Here is a 21,013-nt window from a genome sequence, read left to right as displayed (position 1 = left end):
ACATGCAAAGTCCAGATTTTTATTTCTGTGCAGGAGTTTCAACAGGCTAAGAAAGAGCTGTGAGCCTGCAGAGCTTGGTTGAAGCCCCACTACCAGTGAAATGATACAATACAGTGAAATTTACCTCAGTAAAACATAACAAGGCCAATTATGGGAGGGGAAGAGGTGTCTATTTGGATAGGTGAGAATAACATCCAAATAATATAGGATCTCACTCTCAGGAAAAAAAATGCTCATACAAATAATTCTTTAGATTAAATGACTGAACCTGAAGAAAAATTTAGAATCTTATTTCTCAGGAGAAGCTAAATAATGCAATGAAAGGCTAGAAAGCTTTTGAAATAGAAGTACTACACTATGAAGACTCATTCTCCAAATATTCCTGGATGCTGAGGTTATGAAACAGTTGTGAAATTAGATTTATATTTAAGTATCTTCTGGTATTCATAACACTTTATAACCTTAGCACTTTCCAAAATCAAATTTCTATGTTGTTTGTGGCCCTGGTAAACTAAACTGCATTTCAGCATGTAAAGTACCACAGACACAGTGCTTCATCCTTTCTTACAACCATTCATTTCCAAAGGATGATGATAATTTCTAGGAACTACAACTGAATATATTTATCAAATTTAGGAAGAAAGATCACACCACCCTATTGAATACACCTGGCACAGAAGAAGAAGGGTAGTTTGAAATACTTTTGTGATGCCACTATTTAAAGCAGAATATGAAATGCACTTTTTGTTTCACTTTCTAAGTCTAGACAGGAGAAATTGCTTGGTTGACAGAAGTACAAAATGATGTAACAGATCTTTTTTTGTTCATTTGTTTCAAGCGCTCAGTTGTGATTCAATTTATCTGCCTGAAGTGCTGTTTGTCCACCTGAACGTCAGCACAGACAAAGTGAGTGACCCCTCTGGGGACAGGTCCCATCATCAGGGGGATCCTGACCTCAAGAGGGGAGGGAAGAGTGAGGGCAGCCTGAGCCATCTCACTGGTGATGCATCCACCTCAGAAGCAAGATCCATGAAGCCAAAGAAAATTTTAAAAAATATTATTGTTTCCTTGATTTAATCAGTAAAAGGACATACCTGGAACAAGTACCAGAGCAGAAAAGATTTTTTTCCCTTTAAATATTAACTTAAAGTAGAAAGACAAGCAAACTAAATTTAAAATAATGACTTCTGAGATCAGTTAACTAAGCAGATATGGGCACTTCAAAGGAAGTTTAAAAAGCTTGTCAAATGATGACAGATTTAGAAATCAATCTGAAGCTGAGATAGCACTGCTTCAAAATCCTTACCAGCCTAGACAAGAAAGGCAAACTGGGGAAAAAGCTTCACAAGACACTTTCCAAAGTGCAATGTTAGAGGCAGAGAAAAGCAGGGTAACGGGTATGGGTGCTTTACTGCAAACCTCTAGGAGCACAAAATACTCAAAGGCTTTGGAGGAGGTGCCTGCAAACTGTTTCTGAGACAAAAATTATGAGAGAAAAATATATAATATTAACACATCACTTCAGGATTTATTCTTACCCTTGAGATTAAAAAGAAAATCTGGGAATTTGAGTTTATTTTTATTAATTCAATGACATTAGTAATAGTTTCCAAGAACAAATACATACTCCTTAACTGTCAAAAGTTATAATCTTCTTAGATGTAGTTTCCTTGAATTTCTTTAATTTTCAAGCTACTTAGGAAGAAACATTAAATGGTTATATATTTTTTAAAAAACACCAGTGTACTCTTTTGTAATGATTTTTTTTTTTAAATTAACCTCCAGGAAACAGTTTCTTTGAATTTCTCATACTCAAAATGACAGCTAGAGCGAAGTATTTATATTTATTATGAATGAAAGTTTTTGGAAGAGTGACTTCATTCAGAAATGGAAAGACTATCAGCAAGGACATACAAACAACAAGAAAAAGCTATTTCTTCTGGAAGAAAATCAAATATGACCTGGAGAACTCACCGGGAAGCTTTTCTGCTTCACCTCCTTTTTTTTTAAGAAAAAAATTCCTCAGGCAAACATTTCTTTTTTGCAATACCTGTTGAAGGTTTTTGTACCATCAAGTGAGATATCACCTATGGACATGGCATTGCATAACATGCCAGAGCTATCCAAGAAAATTAAGAGTTCATGCTTTATGGACTTCTGCCTCTGAGTGGACAAAAAACCCATCAGGCTGAGCAGAATGCAGGTAGAACTCGAATGAGTTATTTGGGAAAAAGAGATTTAGATTAATTATACCTAATGCACCAAATTAAAAAAAAAAAAAAAAAGGAGGAAAATTGGCAATACTCACATCAGAGTTAAAACGAAGCTGGCAGACATTACAGGAAATGACTTGCTTCTTCTTTGGGGGAATGGACACTCCAAATGTATGGTTTATGACTGCTTTTTGCACAGGATCCATCTGGAGAACAAACAATAACCAATTTACAACTTTTCTGGGCAATAAACAGTACAGGAGAAAAATTTAAAAAACAAAAAAACACTTTGAGCAGAAAGCTCTTCTCTTTTTTTCAGATAAACAGGAGAAATAAGATTCCAGCCCTCACAATAATAAGATTTAACAAAGGTTAGGGAATTGGTAGCATGCCAAAGCTGATGAGGAAAATGCAGCTTCATTTTTGCTGTCATCCCCAGGTTACTAAATAGTTCTTTCCTCAACCCTGCACATCTTCTGGGCTGCAGGGCCTCCCCTACCACACCTGAATTTCAAATAAAAGCCCTCCCCTATCACCCACTGCTCCAACAGACATATTACAGAGGCCACTTCTGCACCCTGACAAGTTACTGTCATTCATTTCTACATGCTTTCCTTTGAGTGATAAATATTAGCACTTATTTGAAAAATATTCTCCCCTGGAGATATCTTTGTGAAAGGAGGTCCTTTGCAGGCTCTGCTACAAATAACACTTGCTGGGAAAAGAGGTTGCAATCCCCAAGCATTTCCATGCAGAACTGATGCGTGACAGAGCCCATGGGAAGGCTGAAGTCTGGAGGAACCTGAAGGGAGTGTTTGTACCAGGAAAGTTAGCACACTTCAGAAAACATTTAAACACTGTAAGAAACATGAGATAAGGGAAAAATCTGAATATATTACTCCCAAATTTGACTGAACCTTTTAAGAACTCAAAACTTATTACATCTTTGCTCAATATCAGGACTGCTGTTGGTCACAAATATTCTCAGGATCACAGAACGCTCTGGGCAATGACACAGGGTGTTCAGAAAACAGAGTTTAGAACTGCTACAGTGTCGAGGTCTCAGTCAAAACATGCCATTCTTCCTAATGTGACATGAATACAGATTACAATTCATTTCCTGATGCAAAACTACTCAAACTAAATTTTCTAATTAAAGAAACGCAGAATATTTGGTCTGGTCTCATAACTGAATTTACTCTCAGCATGATGTTGAACCAGATGACATCTGAGACCCCTTTCAACCGAAATGATCCTGTGAGCATCTGTGTATGTGTGGTCCCTCATCCTTATCTGAGATAAACAATAGATTCTGAAGAGGAGAGGGGAAAAAATGGAAGTTTACAACAACAGATAAGTGCTCATTTCCCCATTTTGTTTCTAAACCAGTTCAGAAGAAAAGAATTTTATTTTTTATAAAGTTAGATTTTTCTGAAGCTTGCTTTGCAACCACAGTGATATTTTTTCCTTTATGGTACTATTGGAAGAAACAACACCTGGCTGTTTAATCCCAGGTGATACACAAGACACACTTGGTATTAAGCCAACTTGCAAAAGGGCAAGAGAACAGCTGAAATAACTGATCCACTGAAGAATTAGAACAGGAAATTACCTGCTTCTAGACTTTCTAAACATGAAGATAAAGACATTGATTTTCCCTTAGTACAAATTTTAAGCTTCCAGAGAAGCCTGCACTTTGAGAATTTTCTGCACATATATATGCACACACAAAAAAACAAATTCAAGAAAAGCATACTGCATTGTATCTGCCTAAGATATTCCCCAAATATATTACCTAACATTAAATACTTTTTTTTTCCTTTGGACAGTGGCTACATATGTTTCTTGCTGCATTCATTTTAAACCAAATGAATGATTTTGTAAATGGCATTAGTGATAAATTTTCCAGAGAGGTAATTTAATACTTTTCTTCTGCCACTAAATACTGTTGTTCATTGCCACAGGGGTACCTGGTGACAATACAAAAGTAAAACCACTTCATCTGGAATGATCTACTAAATTATTTAATGATGCATTGTTGTTACAATGGATTGTGACAAAATCAAAAAAAAAACCCTGAAATAAATGCCCTTGTTGCCTGTTTCTTCTATTTCTAGGACATAGTGAGAGTTCAAAGTCTAAAAGCTTAAAACACAACAAAAAAACCCCTTTTTCTGACTTGTACCATTTATGGCATTGCCCTACATAGTATATCAAAATTATACATGCAGATTAAAAGCTTTTTGAGCATCCACTTTATAATAGATATGACAATCAATATCTATTATTACATTTATCACACATGTTAAAATATTGATGTATTATTAGGGAAGACTTGGCTGGATTTTTTCTTAAATGGAAGATATTTTTTTACATTTCAACTTAAATACTAAGTGTTAATCAGTTAATCTAGAAGAAAAGAGTAATGTTCAGAAGTACCTCAACCATTTGGAGTGTCTGAAATCGGTGAAAAGAAATAGCAAAAATACCCACAAGTGTCTGCAGTCCCGTTTCAAACAAGGTACAAAGGGAAGAAGCAGTGATCAATGATTCCTCTGTGCACTCCAAATAACAATCCACAGCGCTAGCGCGAGGCAAGGCACTTCACAACCACACCATGCAGCCTGTGCACAACCTCCCAGCTTCAAACAGAGGCAGCAGCACAAGAACAAAAATCCATGAAAATAATACAGCTCATGCTGCCTCCAGAAAGTACCACTTGTGGTCCCCAGGAGAGTGGGTAATGATCCCTCCCAAACCGGAGCCCTGCATGCAAGCTGGTCATGATTAGAATTCAAGAAGTGCAACATTAACAATTAATACACTTTAAATATGTCAGAAACTGGGGTGGATTACAGCACACTGGAAAAATAAAATAGTATCTCTCTGTTAGAAGATTAATGCTGCAGGGTAAACTGATCTTCGATCCCTACACAAAATTATCCTCTTCACTGCAGGGAGGGAGGGAGGGAGTAGAAAAAGAGGGAGAGAATTATTTGTTGAGGTATTTATTAGGAAATGACACAGCATAGTTTGCCCAGTGGGGAGCACCAGTATTTAAGAACCAGACCTATAAAACAAAATAATAACAGAAGCTAACAGCTACCACAAATGCAAATAAAAATTTGCACTATGCTGTTTATGCTACAGGGGGATTTAACAAAGCAATTAATGGTGCTCTGGTAGACATAACTAGGTTTAACAACCTGTTAGTATTGTTCTCCTGTTTTAATTGCTTTAATAAAAAGTTAAATTTAAAAATGTCATTCCAAGAAAGTTGAAGACGCCATCTTTTTTGCAATGAGTCTCGTTAAAACCACTCAAACTATTGAAGCGAGCAAGGATTAAGAGAATTCCGACAGAAATACTCCATACCTACTGAGATTGCAACAAGAACTTTAAAGGCATCTAGAAAATACAAATGTAGCAACAGACAGGACAGAACGGGGCAGCACAGACATTGTATTTCCTACTGCTTTTTTCATATTTTCCCATCAGAAAACTTCCCCACTCAGGTGTTTTCTGTGTATTTGATAAATTCCAGTGACTTTGTCTTGCATAGTTACCCCTGAAACTGATGCAAACCAGTTTTCACTCTTTGCATCTACTTCCAATGCCTACAGTCCTTAGTGCCAAGAAATGATTTTTGTTTAAATATACTTTCATAAAATTCAATTTTATAAGATCTATACCACATCCTGAGTTATCTTTGTGCCACTCAGTCATTCTGTGTACGGAAATCATTCCATTCCTTTCTACATTCTTGTTGCCCACCTCAATTCTACCAAAAAATCAACTAATTCAATTAAATATACTGAGGATATGGACAGGAACCATATAAAAGACCCTGGATAGATCAGTATTGAACTCTGAGCTGATGTTTTCAAGGAACCACTATTATAAACCCCAGCTCTCACTCCCAAGTCTTGATAGCCAATTCCTAATACACTACTTTGTATGTCAAGTTTTGTGAATTTTTACTTCCATGTCCCTCACTTTAGTAATATCGAGATGTAACTTCACCAACCACTGTCTGGCTTGTCGGTCTCATCAAGGTCTTTCACAAATTTTGTTGTCCTTCTTAGTCCTCACTACCTTGGAGAATTTTGCCAATAGCAAATTTCCTCAGCTCACTTACCTCCCCAGCAACTTTTTGTCATCCGAGAGTCTTCTTATGGCAATTTAGTTTTCTCAAAAAAATCTTTGCCAAGGGGTTTTGTAAAAAACCTTGTCAGTAATTCAGACTATGTAGATTTAAACATCCTTATTCACATGTTTGTTGACCCCTATAAACAGGCTTGTAAAGAAGGATTTATCTTTAGAAAGGAATTATGCTGACAATTTACAAGCAGTTTACAGGATGAGGTATCCTATTATACTGTTTTTATTGAAGTTTGCCTCAATATTGAGGTATTCATTTACCTGGTAAAAAACCCCATTCTTCACAGAATGGATTTTAAAAACTTGCATCATATTTGCCACTTTTTAGTCCTCAGGTACAAAGCCAGTTTTAGATGAGCTGTTACACCTTATCATCAGCAACTCAAGAATTTCACCCCTGAATTCTCTTACCAATCTTAGTACCAGAAGCTCTCCCTGCTGTGCTGTGTATCATGGTACCACAGATTCTTCTGGTGCCTCCTGGGAAAGGAACCAGACTACAAAGAGACATGAAAGTAGGCACAGGAAGAAGTGGAAAAAAAAAGTGTTGGGAGTAGTTGCTTGGTGAAACCAAAGTTCTGGTTATTTTGAAAGATCTCTTTATATACAGCAGACTGTACAAACACTAGTTTATGAGTCTCAGAAATAAACTGCCATGATCCTGAGGGGAGGCGAGTAACAGGAGCATAACCTTAAACCTGAGTAAGGTTTAAAATTGTGATTGGCAATGAATGTCCTGTTACGTCTTATCATGATGTAACTCTTGTGTCAAATATAGAGTTAACTGTTTACAAGCTTTTGTAAACATAATATTGACAGTGGGGATAAGAGATGTAACTCATATCACTTAACCAGCAGGTATAATAAGCTTCTGAAAAACACAGAGAGTGGCCTTCAGCTGGTTTACTCTGATAAATAAAAGTTTTAAACCATACGTGGAACAAATGGATAATATAATCCAGTATTTCCCTCCAGAAAAAAAACACTGGCATATACAAATTACCAGTGTAACATCTAAATTAAGTTCTGCAACTCCCTTTGTGTTTGAGCTCCAGTTGTTATGAAAGCCAAGTACACTGCCACTGTGGAGACTGATCATACACAGAACCTTATCATAAATTCTGCCAGATATACACAGCCCCCTACCATAACTGTACATATTACAACGATTGACAGAGCAACAGAAGTGAATACACATACTCAGCAAAGCACATACTTAAAATGCCCAGCATTAAAATCAGAAACATTAACATTGTGATGTAATGCTTGGCATGCTTGGCCAACACAAACCAGCAAAAATCTGTTCTCTCCACATTTGTGCTGCTTTTGTTCCAACAGGGAACATATTTCTCATTTGACTAATTCTAGGCATAATTTAGTGTTCAAGTCACTGCAATTCTGTCACACATTTCATTGTTTATTTTGCATCAGGAACACTCGTGCCAATTCTACTGATGGAGCTGTACCCAGAAGGAGGTTGTAGCAAGGGAGTGTCACTATCTTTTCCCAGGTAACAAATGACAGGACAAGAGGAAATATCCTCAAGTTGTACAAAGGAAGGCTTAGACTGGATATTAGGAGAAAAGTATTACTGAAAGGGTTATCAAGCATTGCAACATTGCCCAGGGAAATGGTGGAGTCTCTATCCCTGGAGATATTAAGAAGACGTGTACATGTGGCACTGAGGGATATGGCTCACTTGTGAATTTGGCAGTGCTGCCTTAATGGCTGAACACAATGATCTTCAGGGTCTTTTCCAACATAAATCACTCTGTGATGTGAACAACTTTCTTTTCTTGCAGGAAAGCCATCAATATTCCCTGTGCATCAGATCTCCTTGAGTAGCACACAGTGTCTCCAGAGATGTATTTCTGTAGTGTGAGCCTGCAGCTCTCTAAACACTACCTCCCTACACCTCTGCCCCTATGCTCTCTATGCTCTTCACAACATTTTGTGCTTCTTAAAAAACAGGCAGATGTAAATAGCCAGTAACCAAACCAGGGGTGACTCAGATTCTCAGCAGCTGATTTGGAGACTTGTGCAAACACTTCATTGAACAAAAAGAATGATTAACTTACAACATTATTGGGGTTTGTTTTTCTTTTTACTTCAGTACTGTGGTCTAGCTGAGGGTTGCTTGAATCACTTTTTTTTTTTAAGGAGGCTCTCAATGTACTTACACATAGCACATTTGCACAGAGCATGAAATCTGGATCTCAGGGAAATCAAACCCAGCCATACTCAGGTTAGAGAAAGTCCATGATTTTAGTTTTTCTTTTTAAACTGCTGAGTAGATGTCTCCCCAAGTGCAGTAAAACAAGCATCCACTAAGAAAGACTACAGACCACAGGGACTAGCATCTCCCTTCCCTTACACATGATTCCTAGAATACAACAACAGCATTGTACTCTGAAGCAAACCTCTCTGAATGCGACCTCTCACTGTGTTTATCTGTCCCCTCAACTTGGCAGCAAGCTCCAACCTCCCTGAGGAAAACAGTGGCTGTGATAGCTGGGACATCCACACACTACCACTACTCAGTGTAATCAGCAGGAAGCATCTTTAAAAAACCCAAAAGTCTTGCTGTAATTCACTTGTTAACATCAGATACTACAGCAATCCACAAAACGTTGCTGAAATAAGAGTACTGAAAATAAAAAAGGAAAGAGACACCTCTGGTGTTTACACCTCTAGTTCAATTTTAGTACAAGACAACTAAAAGGACACACAGAGCTGGAAACAACTTTTATATCTTAAAAGAAGTATTAGAAATACTAATAAATTCAGCTCCTTCATTTTCCTTTTAGATTAAGGCTCAGTTAATTTTGCTTTTGCAAATTCCACATTATTTCTGTTAACAGAGTTGCAGGGCTATATCCCTGGACTTCAGAGACCAGTTTTCCATCTCCACCTCATAAGCAGCTAAATTTCTTTCCCTGCATTTTTATATTCAGTCCTATGGTATAATGCAGAACCTCTGGGTGTGTTATCCTCTTGCATGTTCCCCCTTGAAAGTAAAGTTTGCATGGAAAAATGAAAAAGAGGCTGATTCCCTTTGTGTGCCTGTATTAACAATCACACAGAACACTGAAAGGGACTTCTGAAGTGATTTACAGATTTGGGTTAGGCAAGAGGGAACCATTAAAGCTGATTTCCTGAAAAATTTATGACATAATTTCATTCACTGAGAAGGTTCAGCCCTTTCTATTACAAAGTCCAATAATTTGTGGTCAATCAGAGCCTAAATTTTAGGAAAAAACCCAATCTCAACAGCTTGATTTAAAAATTTCTAAACAAGTTAATTTACATGACTGTGGAAGCAATACTTGCTTCCACAGTTATTATAAGCCCCTCAATCTAGTTGTGCTTCTCTGTTAAAGGTCACTCAAATACCTTCTGAATAGTGCAGGCACTCATGCACTGCAATCATGCCAGCTCTTAACCTTCCCTTTGATAAACCAACCTCCTTAAGCTGCTCACAGTAAAAAGCTTGATCATTTGCTAGCCTTTCTCCAACACCTTTGCAGATTTTCAGTACTCCATTGAAGCCCAGTGAAAGTCAGAATCCATGCTCAAATACACTTTCTCTTTAGCCACCTAATTACATCCTTTCTGTTTTAACAAGAAATGCATTCATCATCTTTCCTCAGCATTGACTTGGGAAGCAAAGCCCTAAATCTTTACTGACATGCACATTTATCCCTCCTGTGCTCTAGCACAAGCAGTGTCACCATCACACACCCTTCTCTCTCTTAGGATGTTTTCTGACCCACTTGTAGAGGGCTAAAACAGCAGCACACTGGGAACCTTATGTTGAAGCTGTGACTGCTTTCAGTAAGGTTTGCACATAGGAATCTGCAAACCATTGTCAGACCAAGATCAGGAGGCTACTGATGAATCCCAGTCTTCTTTCTCCTAACCTAGTTCTGAAATCACGGGTTAGAGCAACATAAGCAAAAGGAAAAATTGAAACAAACCCAAAGATTTTCTAACCTTCTGCTTTTTGGACTCCTCTGTCTTTGTACTACTCTAGCCTAAATCAAGTAACTGATATAAAAAACCAAAATCAAATATAAATAAACTCTCAACTCTTCCTACCTCTCTCCTTTCCATGTAATGTGATATGATTAAGCCCAGAGGTCAAAAGGTAACTGAGAAAACACTTTTGAACTATTTTTTACTATTATTTTTTTCAGTGCTGTGAATATTTCCTCTGCCCTTCCTTTCCTTCATGCTTGTATATTTATTGCATGTTAAAAAAATTCTGAGTTAGAAAATCATAATAAGGATAAGTTTTAGTCTTAAATTTTTAGAATTTTCTCAAAATTAAATACCACTGCTATTGCTGTTTTACTAATCTTTGTGTAAAAAATTATGAAAATGTAATATTTGATTCCTATAGAAGTGCTTGACCCAAAGAAAAAAAATTGATGAGCCACCACAAAAAAAAATTTCTAAATCTCTGCTTCTTCTCAAGCAAGGATATAAATACAAGGCTTATTCTCAAGCAAGGATATAAATACATTAAAGGATTGAGTTTATTATGAGAACACCAAAAATAGATTTAACCTTTATGGTAAAAATTGTTGAATTTTCTGCTCCAGACAAGATGAGACATTTTTATGGGTGAAATAAATAAACAGAAAGCTGTTGAGAATGTTTTAGGATAAAAGAGATTTCCCCACCAAACAAATGGAGAATAAGTAAAAAAAAGCAAGTATCTGTGGGTCAGTGCTTTTTGTTACATGAGACTGAACTAGCTTTATGTATTGGGCAGCTTATTTTTAATCCATCCAGATTACTGCTCCATCATTGTGCAATACTTTCTTTGTATCTGTAAAATGAACTGCTGGGACCATGACCGACCAAACTTGAGAAAAAGAGTGAAGTCCAAATCCAATAGTTAAGCTCAAGGACTAAGACAGTTTTCTTTCCCTCTGTGGCTATGCTGCTCATAGGTTTAACTGTACATGAGTGATTTCATCTGAGTCTTATATCACTCATTTGTAAAATGGGGATAAAAATATTTGCAACCCCATAAAAAAAGCTGAAAGGTCTAAATAACATGTTAAAATCCTCTGATAGGTGTTATATAACTGCTATTTATTATTGAAGCTGCTGTTTTTCAGAGCACTCAGCTGTGTTCAGCTAAACAAAAAAAGTTACTGTCTTGCCTTCAGATCCAGGAAAAAATAAAAATATATTGTAGTTTGAGACTTGCTGAAAAGCCAACCAATAACATACTCTGAGAGGAAAAGTATTCTTGTTATAATACCTGTTACTAACTGGCAGTAAAATAATATAAATAGACAAATAACATGAAAAAGTACCTGCCAGCAAAATCCTTCCAAAAGATTCAAGCCTAAGAATTGAATCTGTACAAGAATTTTCTGTACTCAGAAAAGGAGCTTAGATAGCACATGGGGCAAACAAGATTCCTGGTTTTTCCTTTCATCTTTGAGATGGTCCTTAGCTGTGACCCTTTTCTACTTAAAAGTCTGCTCTAAGATTTGATGAGTTTTCCTGCTCCCAGGCTGCTCCAGAACACCAAAACACAAAAAATGAATAATATTGCATTAGGTACACTTGAATTTCCACTACAGTTCTGAACTATGTTGAGAGTTTAAGGACGAACTCAAAACTTTTGATTAATTCTGCGAACAGGAGAGAATAAAGACATAAGAAATCTAGTCTTCTGAAATGAATTAATATAATTACATTTCACACACAGAAAAAAAAAACTAATAAGAGATAATTTATGTATATATAGAGACTTGAATATGAATGTATAAAATGGTTAAATATACATGAGAAGCAAATCAGAACCAAGAATTGCCTAACTCTTTTCACAGCTGTCTTCTGCTTTTCACCATATATATGAAATAAGGCCTTTTTCCCTTAAAAATTAATAATGGAATTTCTGTTTTGGGTTTTTTATCGACAACATACACAACATAAACAAACTTTAAAATGCTTTTGATTAAAAAAGCACTGTATTTAGATATGAATCTTTAAAGGATTCCTCTAATTAAGCCTGCTCTGAAACTTAATGCAGTATCAAAATCTGTTGGTTTGGTTTTTTTCTTGATGTTTGGTGGGGATCTTTTTTCTTTACATTTAAGTAAATCAGAAAAAAAGCAGGTAGAAACCTGTCTTGTCTAACAAATACACAGGCAAGAAATGAGATGCTCTTTCCCTAGTGGAAACCTGGGGAAGCAGCTGAAGCTCATGGTGAAAATGGACAGACTGAATATAGAGAAGACTGGTCTGACAGGCACAGCTATGAAATCAGCCTTGCTCTGTTACTTGAAAGGAGCTGGTCAGTGCTCCAAGCCTGGGTGTTGCTAGTTTCCAGGCATGCAAAGGAAAGCAAAGTTTCATAGTGCAGCTTTAAACTGCCATTACCTTCAGATTGTCGTGAAATTGACTGTATTTAGGTTAAAAGACTACAAGTACACCCACATTCTGAAGGAATGAGTATGACAAGAATTACATTTCAGCTGCATTTTTATAATATATTAACTAATAATTATTGCAGCAATTCTCAGTTTTGCACAGAACAATGTGACAAAGGTCCCAGGTACAGCAGGAAAACTCACCATGTTCAGCCAGGATACTGCAAAAGCAGCCACTTCATCAGACATATGGAGAATTACTTTTCTATAAAGCTGCTCTAGAATTTTGCTTAGAACTTGTAGAACTCAGTTTTGTAATTAGGAACTAGCAAAATCTTTGTAAGCAGAGTGGTAAAACACATATAATAATAATAACAATAACTCTGTGACTGCTGGCTTTGAAGGGAGATGTTTTAATAACAGTCTATTTGCAAAACATCCTTCAGTTACCTAATGCCTAAAATATATGATTAACAACCCTCTCCCTTTAAAAAACTTTCTTGCATCAGGAACATACAACTAACTTGAGAAGAAAGCAATTCAATGCAGATAAAGGCTTCTGAGCTTCCTGTGTTGACTAGTAAAAGAAATAAATATTGCAGAAATGTAACAAAGTAACTCCAAGCTTTCTGTTAAGAAAGACATAAAACCCATAGCCAAGGACCAGATTTTATGGAGGACTCAGCAAATAATAGGATTTGTACACAGAAACTGTACTTCTTTAAAGAATTAGGATGACCTAATTACTTTTACATGCACTAATGGATGCAATGCATCAATTAAGAAACCATTTTTCAAAATCCACCTGGTGGATGCCAGACTCCTGCAAAGGGGTAGGGAAAGGCTGCACCTGGTGACTTCTGTTCTTCACCAGTGCCTGTCAGTGCACTTCCTCCTTGGAGACAGGGTTCCCTATCTGGCTGCTGATCTGGAAACTGAGAGAAGGAAGCTCATCCATCCAATTCCTCTTTGAAAAAATGCAAAAGCAATAGGAAAATCTATAAAATAAATAATTTTTGAAGAGATTCTCCCTTAAAGCCTGACTGTATTCCTTTAATAAACCCTTTTCCCCCCCTTGTAATTATATGTATGATATTCTAGAAGAAGAGACAGAAAAGTGCTTATTTAGGCTTACCAATTTTACAGAGCTGCTCTTTGCAAGATTCCTGACAGGAACTAGGGAACCTGTACCTTTCTGTTAAAATACCAGAAACTGAAAAATCTGTCAAATTCAACTGACAACTGATGGTGAAATTCAATTCTGACAACCTCCCTGGTTTTGGCAGCTTTCCCCCCCATATCTAACTCAGTGTATCTTACCAGGTGTTTTCTTCAAGCTCACAGGTTTTTTAAAGTTTCAAGAAAAGACTCAGGTATTTTGTGGGAAAGATATACCACCTTCAATAAACATTTTTCAGGGCTTTCACAGGCTGAGAAGATTTTTTCCAAAAACTCCTACCACAGCTGAAAGAGTTCTCTGCTGCTTTGCCTCAAAGCTCTAGAAAGACAAAGAGGGATTCCTGGCTTGGTAAAAAATGCCGAAGAATACAAAGAAAAGGGACTACAAAACATTGAGAAAATGATCACATGGAGAGTAAAGGGCCTCTGTAGCTAGGTACTTGGGCAAGAGATAGCAAAGACTAGCCACAGAACAGAGGTCTGTGCTGACAGGATCTGGGCTTGATTATGTGGTCCCTGAACTTCAGCTTTCCTCACCTGTATCTCAGAAAATACCTATTACTTTTTTTATTTCCTTAATAAATGGCAATAGGACAACTCTTCATGTTGAGAATTGGATGATTCTGGCTATGAATTGAAAAATGTGAACTTTTATATCCGTAACAACTAGAAGTGAAATAGGAACATTTTTAAGTTTTCAAAAGAGGAATAGAAGTAAGACCTGAAGTCCTTGTCTGCCTGCATTATTATAAAGGATATAAGAGGTTTGTAAGAAAAACATTGTCGTGTCTTAATTAAAAAAAACCCTAACCAACAAAAATCCTCAAGAAAAATATCCAGCTACCCTGCAAAACACTACTCCTAAATCAATTGCTTAAATTTCCTTTCTGTGTGGGTAATGAACGTCAAGTATGGCTCTTAAAAAATTTTACCTCCTCTCTGGAGTCAGATAGAGAGGACCAGAAAAGGTCACTTCCCTTCAGCACTCCAAAAAAATAGAAAAGGGGAATTCAGAGCACAGGGACAGAGTGCTTGGATAAAAAGGATGGTAGATAACAGGTTGGCAACATCCAGTTGGCTGCATTTGTAATCTGCTCCTGCCATATACAATCCTGTGCTGCAAAGCGTACTTTGGCACTGCAGCAGGGTGTTAAGTGGCTGAATTCAGACCCTGCTAAGGAAAGAGAAAGCTCCCAAGCCACAGTGTCCTGCCAGAAAGGCAGAAGAGGCACTTGGCACAGAGGGGCGAGGGAAGCTGGTGATACGGGTGCCCTGTGCTCTTATCTGCTGAACTCAGCTTCTGCCTTGGTGATTACTGTGCCCTTCAAATGAGAAAAGATAGGCAGCAAATAAAAATGTGAGTAATAATTGAAAATGCAGAAGAGGAAAGAGAAAATCAGTTCCTCCCTGTAGTTGTCTTGGGGGTAGGCCAGGGATACTTAGTCCAGGCAGGGCTAATGTTGGAGAAGAGTCAGAAATTTCTGACTGAGTTACTAGTCAGCTCCTCTTCCCTTCCTGTAGCACATTCCAGCTGGCTCACCTTCACTGGCAGATGTAAAATATCTCTGGTCCACTTTGCAAGGGGACTGAGAGAACTCTAATATAAAGAATCAGCATAAAGCTACTTGAAGAGAAATAAGACACTGAGGCAATAACTAGGCCACATTAACCCATGTGTCCTCTAAAACATGAAGGGTATGAACTAGCATTTAGAAACCAATCATGGGCTAGTTAGATGCAAAATGTTTCACTAATGTGAAAGCTACAAGAGATGCTCTAATCTTTGATTACCCCTGAGGCCATAACAAACTCAGAAAGAAGCATATGAATTGCTGATTATTTTCTATGATGATAGAATCTGAGAAGCTGCTGATAATGTATTTGTGCAGATTGACAGGTCCCTGGATGTACTACTTCAACTAAATGTGAACCATGTAGTACTGCTCTCATTTCAGGACAAGGCAGAATATACTGGAGTTTTGTGATTTCTCTTTTGGGGAGTACACAACCCTGATATCAGGAGATGGAGACAGTGATCATGAAGTGATCAGTGATCTTGACATTGCAAGATAAATCCTGGCTTTCAGCCACTTTAGCACATGTACCATGATGTGATCACAAAGTATCCTTTCATCATTCAGTACACCTGGATGACAGGAGATAAAGATGGAAGATGGATGACAGGAGATAAAGAATCAGGGGGTTTAGAGAAAGAATGCGTGGTAGAAACCAGCAAGTGTAAAATTAAAGATCATCTTATAATAAACACGCAACAGGGAATTAAAATTAACTTTGATTTCCATTGACTATATACTTGACATACATATTTTGAATGTAATCAATATGCAAGTTTTTAACCTCTTAAGGCATCTTTAGAGTCATTTTAGTATGCTGAAAAAGAACTCTGCTTAAACAATACCTTCTGGTCCACATCCATCTCAAACTAGAAGTTTGAGAAGTTTTGGAAGTTCCTATAATGATGGTTCTTAATTTCTTATAAACAAGAACATGTTCAGTAATAATATCTGATAATTTGATTCAAGCTCTGCATTTCAGACGAGGTATTGAAATGGGGTATTCCATTTGGAACCTGATGCCAGGACAAATGTGATGTCACCTTGGGATCCACTGCTGCAGCATTTCTGACAGAGGGTTTTTCCTTCCATGCAGCAACTCAGGCTCAGACTCTGACAGTCTGATCATGCCTCTGCTGTTCTGACAAAACTACTTGCTACTGATATGAAAAGAGCAGGGAAGACAGCACCTATTCTGCAATCCTCTTTGCTTGGAATCCTTCATCCTGCCCTTACAAGATCCCCTTCTGGCTGATCTGTTGAAACAGAAAAGTTTTATACAGAGGAATAAAGATAGGTATCCAGTGAGTTAGTGCAATCATTCCCCAAATAATTTTTCCTATGTAATAAGTCCTAATGAACAAAGACAAATTTAATTGGGGCATGAATTGGCAATTTCTATACATACATCTGCAGCATATTTAGAACTATTGATTTAAAGAGAAGCAAAGGGGAGACAGCTTAAGCTAAATCACACAGTTCCATCAAGAAAATAAGATATGACTGGAGTAGGCTTTTCTTTTACAAAATCAGGGTCTGCTCACTGCTTCAGCTGAAAGTACCCCTTGTGGAGAGAAGCTAGGGATCAAAACACTTCCATAAACAAAATGGGAATGCTAACGTTTTATCTAGAGAATCACAGATGTTTTCAGAACTGAAAACTGTCAAAGTTAACTAAATAAGAAAGGGTTTACCCCAGATTTTAAATATGTTTCCATAAATAAGAGAAGTTCTTTTGGGAAAAAAACTGTAGGGACTGTTTCTTTGAAGATGTTTATAGTTAATACATTTTACCTTGTTTTTCTGCCTTGGTAGTTACTGTATTAAGTTCCCATGCAAAAACTTCCCTTTTTTAAGGCCACTGATGTTAAGTTAGAAACCACCTCCTGGCAAGGTTTAGAAAAATGTTTCTGTCTCTGACAGCCATTGAAAATGCAGGTGGATCCAAAGAAGTTTTGTCTCAGACCAATTCCTTCTGCCACCTTCAATGAACTAGTGCAAGCACAATTAGCACCCCAGAAGGGTCCCCTCAGCCCCTTGGAAGGCAAAGAGATGAAGGGAAGCACACTGGAGGTTTCCCTGTCTGCAGTCCTTGACAAGTCCTCCTATGAATGAAGCGCATAGATTTCCTAATTGATCCATAAAGGAAATGATGGCTTTTTTGGCTCTTCTAAAATTCACTTCCTGCATAAGATAAAAGATTGTGGCTCTTTGAGTGATGCATATGTTATGGATCAACTGGATTTTGCTTCTTGAACTCAAAATCATCTTCTGGAAAAATTGTTTTAAACACTTTTATATACTATTGCCACCACTTTGGAATGAAAACGGAAAAAAAAGACTACATATACAAAAACCTAGAAATCTATATTTGCAAAGGTTGTGCTAAGTTAGAAATAAAGGAAGTACATGACAGCTGGCATTCAATGAGCCTGTCAGTAGATAACCATGAATGATTTAGTTTTCCAATGAGTTTTGAAGGCCATTGTGAGAGACTCTTAAGGGAAATCATTTCTTGCAAGATAAATGGCAAAGTCTACATATTAGAAATAGAGAAGTACTGAACCACTGTTTCTTAAAATATAGAGTTTAAATATGCAATGTCTGTGGTGTATAGCAGCATAATTTTATATAATTATCAAAATTCCAAGGGAGGAAGTAGACACCAAGTTGGCAATGTTTGCCAATCACCCCAGGTCTAATTTCTAATCAAACCTACAGAAGTTTGGAAAGAAATGACAGTTGGGAATGATAAACATGTCAGGAATAAGGCAAATGAAAGGTAACCCAGATAAATATAAACTAGGCAAAACCAGTGTAAATATAAAAATTAATCTGTCTCTAGAGGCTACTGCAACTCTGATATTCAGTAATACCACCAGAAAGCAAATAATGGTTGTTTAACTCTAAAACTACATCTCTGAAGAAAAGTTCCCCTGAGTCATAATGAACTATTCTGTGAAAAAGCTCACCTAGAAAACCTGTGCATGTGGAAAGCAAACAAATCAGTAACAAACAAAATTCCTGAGAGTATTAGGAGGTGGCTGGAAAATTAATATCAATTGCATCATGTCTAGATATGGTAGTGACACACTGCTTCTTTAGTAATATGGTATTGAGTTTTGAGCCTGCTCTTTTAACATACCTAGTTTTTTTCTAATCTTTTAAATCTTTGTGCAAATGCACATCCCCACATCACCCTGATAAATGCACACTTTTCACATACATGTTCTGCAATGAATTAGCAATGTTTGCTGCTGTTCATACGCTGGGCTGCTGGCACGTGGGAGAAGCTGGTTCACCTGTCACCCCACACCTGCCCCACATCCCCACGGGCTGCAGCACCAGGCCTGGCAGCAGGGTGGATTTGCACAGCACGAGGAGAAACAATGCTGCTGCTGTTCCAATTTCAGACAGACAGTTAGTTTGTGGAAGGAAACACTTGGCAGTGGTTCAGCTGGTGACTGTGTGGTGGTGGTGGTGACACTGCTCCCCTTTCTGCCCCCAGCAGCCACGGTGACAAGCTCAGTGTGCAGCAGTGCAGGTGACGGTCACCTACAGACACACCGTACCTGCTGACTGGGCAGGAATGACTCAACAGTTTCCCTCCTCTTGCCATTAGCTTAAACATTTAAGCTAAAATGTGATGGCAAACAAGCATTTTGATAACACTCATTGCCTTTTTATGAGCTGATAAAGAAGTGAGAAGTAAAGAAGGGAGTATTTTTTTAATTGCTGCTCTGATGAACTTGAAGAACCACAGAAGTATTATTTTGGCAATATTTTTTGTTTGTTTGTTTAAAAAAAAAACCAAGATGTTTTACCATAAAGTTAAAATAACAAGTTCACATTTTTCATATTGGCTGGCTGTGCAGTTTTACACTTTAATGTTGAAATTATGCAAAATTAACAATATCCTCCAGTTGCTTTCCTGGTTGTATTAGACTTAGTTTGATTCACAGCGGTGTAGGATTTAGGTCTTACCTGTCACACCTGTCCGTCCATTAGCTTTTTTTTTTCCTTTTTTACAGCATATAGAAATACACATGTCCAGAGAAATGCTCCAAATAATTTTATCATTTCTCAAATATTTAGCATAGCATAGGGTTGTTTTTTTCCATATGCAAACACCACCTCAAGAGACCAAGTTAAAAATCAATCAGCCCCATTCACAGTGAGAAGGCTGAACACCACTCCAAGCCTTTCATACAGCGGGAAAAGCCACCACTGTGGCACAGAATAAAAGGGCTCCCTGGAACTGTGTAAGCAATGCACTGCTTTAAGGCAGCTTCAGGACTGGATATTAGAACCAGATTGGAAAGCATACACTGAAACTAAATGTGGAAACACCTTTACTTACTGTGTTAAAATTTGGGAAGAATCCAACAGCAGAACTGCTGTCCACAGGGAAGGACATAAAGGGTTTGATATCCAGGGAAGGCTGCATCATCAAGGTAGGTGTGCGCACAAGGGTGGGAAGTGTAGTAGTGCCTGCCAAGAGCAAACAAAACCAGGAATTCATGGTATTCTCCTTTCTGCAACACACACAGTATAGCTGACACAACTGCCAAGAAAAAAATTACACAGGGGCTGATGAAAAGGCTCTGTAGGAGTTAATATCATTAAAAGGAACCTATTTACACACAGTACAGACGAGGCAGAGCACTTCCCTATGGCCATGGATACTCAGAAGCTGAAGAGAAGACATATGGTATATAAATCACGCTGGCAGGTAGAATAAATCCTTTCTACAGCTACAAAATTCTACTTGTGCCAAAAAGGCCAGGATGGGTGCCCATGAAAATCAGCTGCTTTTGCAATTCATGGTTGCCTACTAGATCAGCCAGCACGGACAATACATATATGCTGAAATCCAGAGGTTTGTTTCCAAATAGTGATCTGCATGTTATTTTTTCCCCTCTTCTGACTAACTATCAGGTGTTATACAAACAACATTTCATTGAACATGTAAAAATTTGCCTTTTTTACAGTGCAAGGCAAATATTAGAAAACAGCCAACAATTAAATAATCAGCTAGCATACAGATGAACACAAATCTTTACAATGCAATGCTAACTATTTCATAAATTGGAGCTCTCCAAACTAAAGTTTTCTAGAAATCTACATGCTGAATTTTTTTCTGTATACACTTAAGAATCATTGCCCAACAAGATCCCAAAGGAATGGTCAGGCACAGATGTCCAAATATTCATTTTAAACTAGCTATCTACCCTATTCACACAAGAAGTGTGCCTAGCACACAGCTCCCAGCTATGCCTGTGGGAGTATATTTTTCCCCTGAAACCATACAAAATAGATTTCAAATAAAATTTCCCTCATTGAAATACAAAATGGAAAAAAAAAAAAACAAACCAAAAAAAAACCCCACAAACCAGAAAAACCCTCAGTGTTTCCTTCCTGGATTGAATAAATAATTCAACAGCGACAGGAGCAGGCAGTGGAACATAAGTGTCCCACACCTCTAAAGGAG

The 21,013-nt window shown here is 37.5% G+C and overlaps 1 protein-coding gene across 7 annotated transcripts in view; it reads right to left on the bottom strand.

Moving 5' to 3' along the window:
* Positions 1–21,013, bottom strand: part of ZNF385B (zinc finger protein 385B) — a 149,583-nt gene that overhangs the window by 32,944 nt on the left and 95,626 nt on the right. For 5 of the 7 annotated variants that reach the window (XM_077181358.1, XM_077181356.1, XM_077181355.1 and 2 more), the window contains 2 exons: positions 19,883–20,013; positions 2,309–2,419 (listed from right to left, as the gene is read on the bottom strand). In XM_077181358.1, the coding sequence (XP_077037473.1) occupies positions 2,309–2,419; positions 19,883–20,013 (242 nt within the window). The remainder of the gene's footprint in view (positions 1–2,308; positions 2,420–19,882; positions 20,014–21,013) is intronic. The other 2 variants (XM_077181360.1, XM_077181361.1) reach the window with 1 other exon arrangement.

This window comes from Agelaius phoeniceus, chromosome 7, assembly GCF_051311805.1.
Source record: "Agelaius phoeniceus isolate bAgePho1 chromosome 7, bAgePho1.hap1, whole genome shotgun sequence".
NCBI classification, from domain to species: domain Eukaryota; kingdom Metazoa; phylum Chordata; class Aves; order Passeriformes; family Icteridae; genus Agelaius; species Agelaius phoeniceus.
The sequence above is the reverse complement of the archived record's forward strand: the minus strand, read 5'-3'. Positions and strand labels throughout refer to the sequence as shown.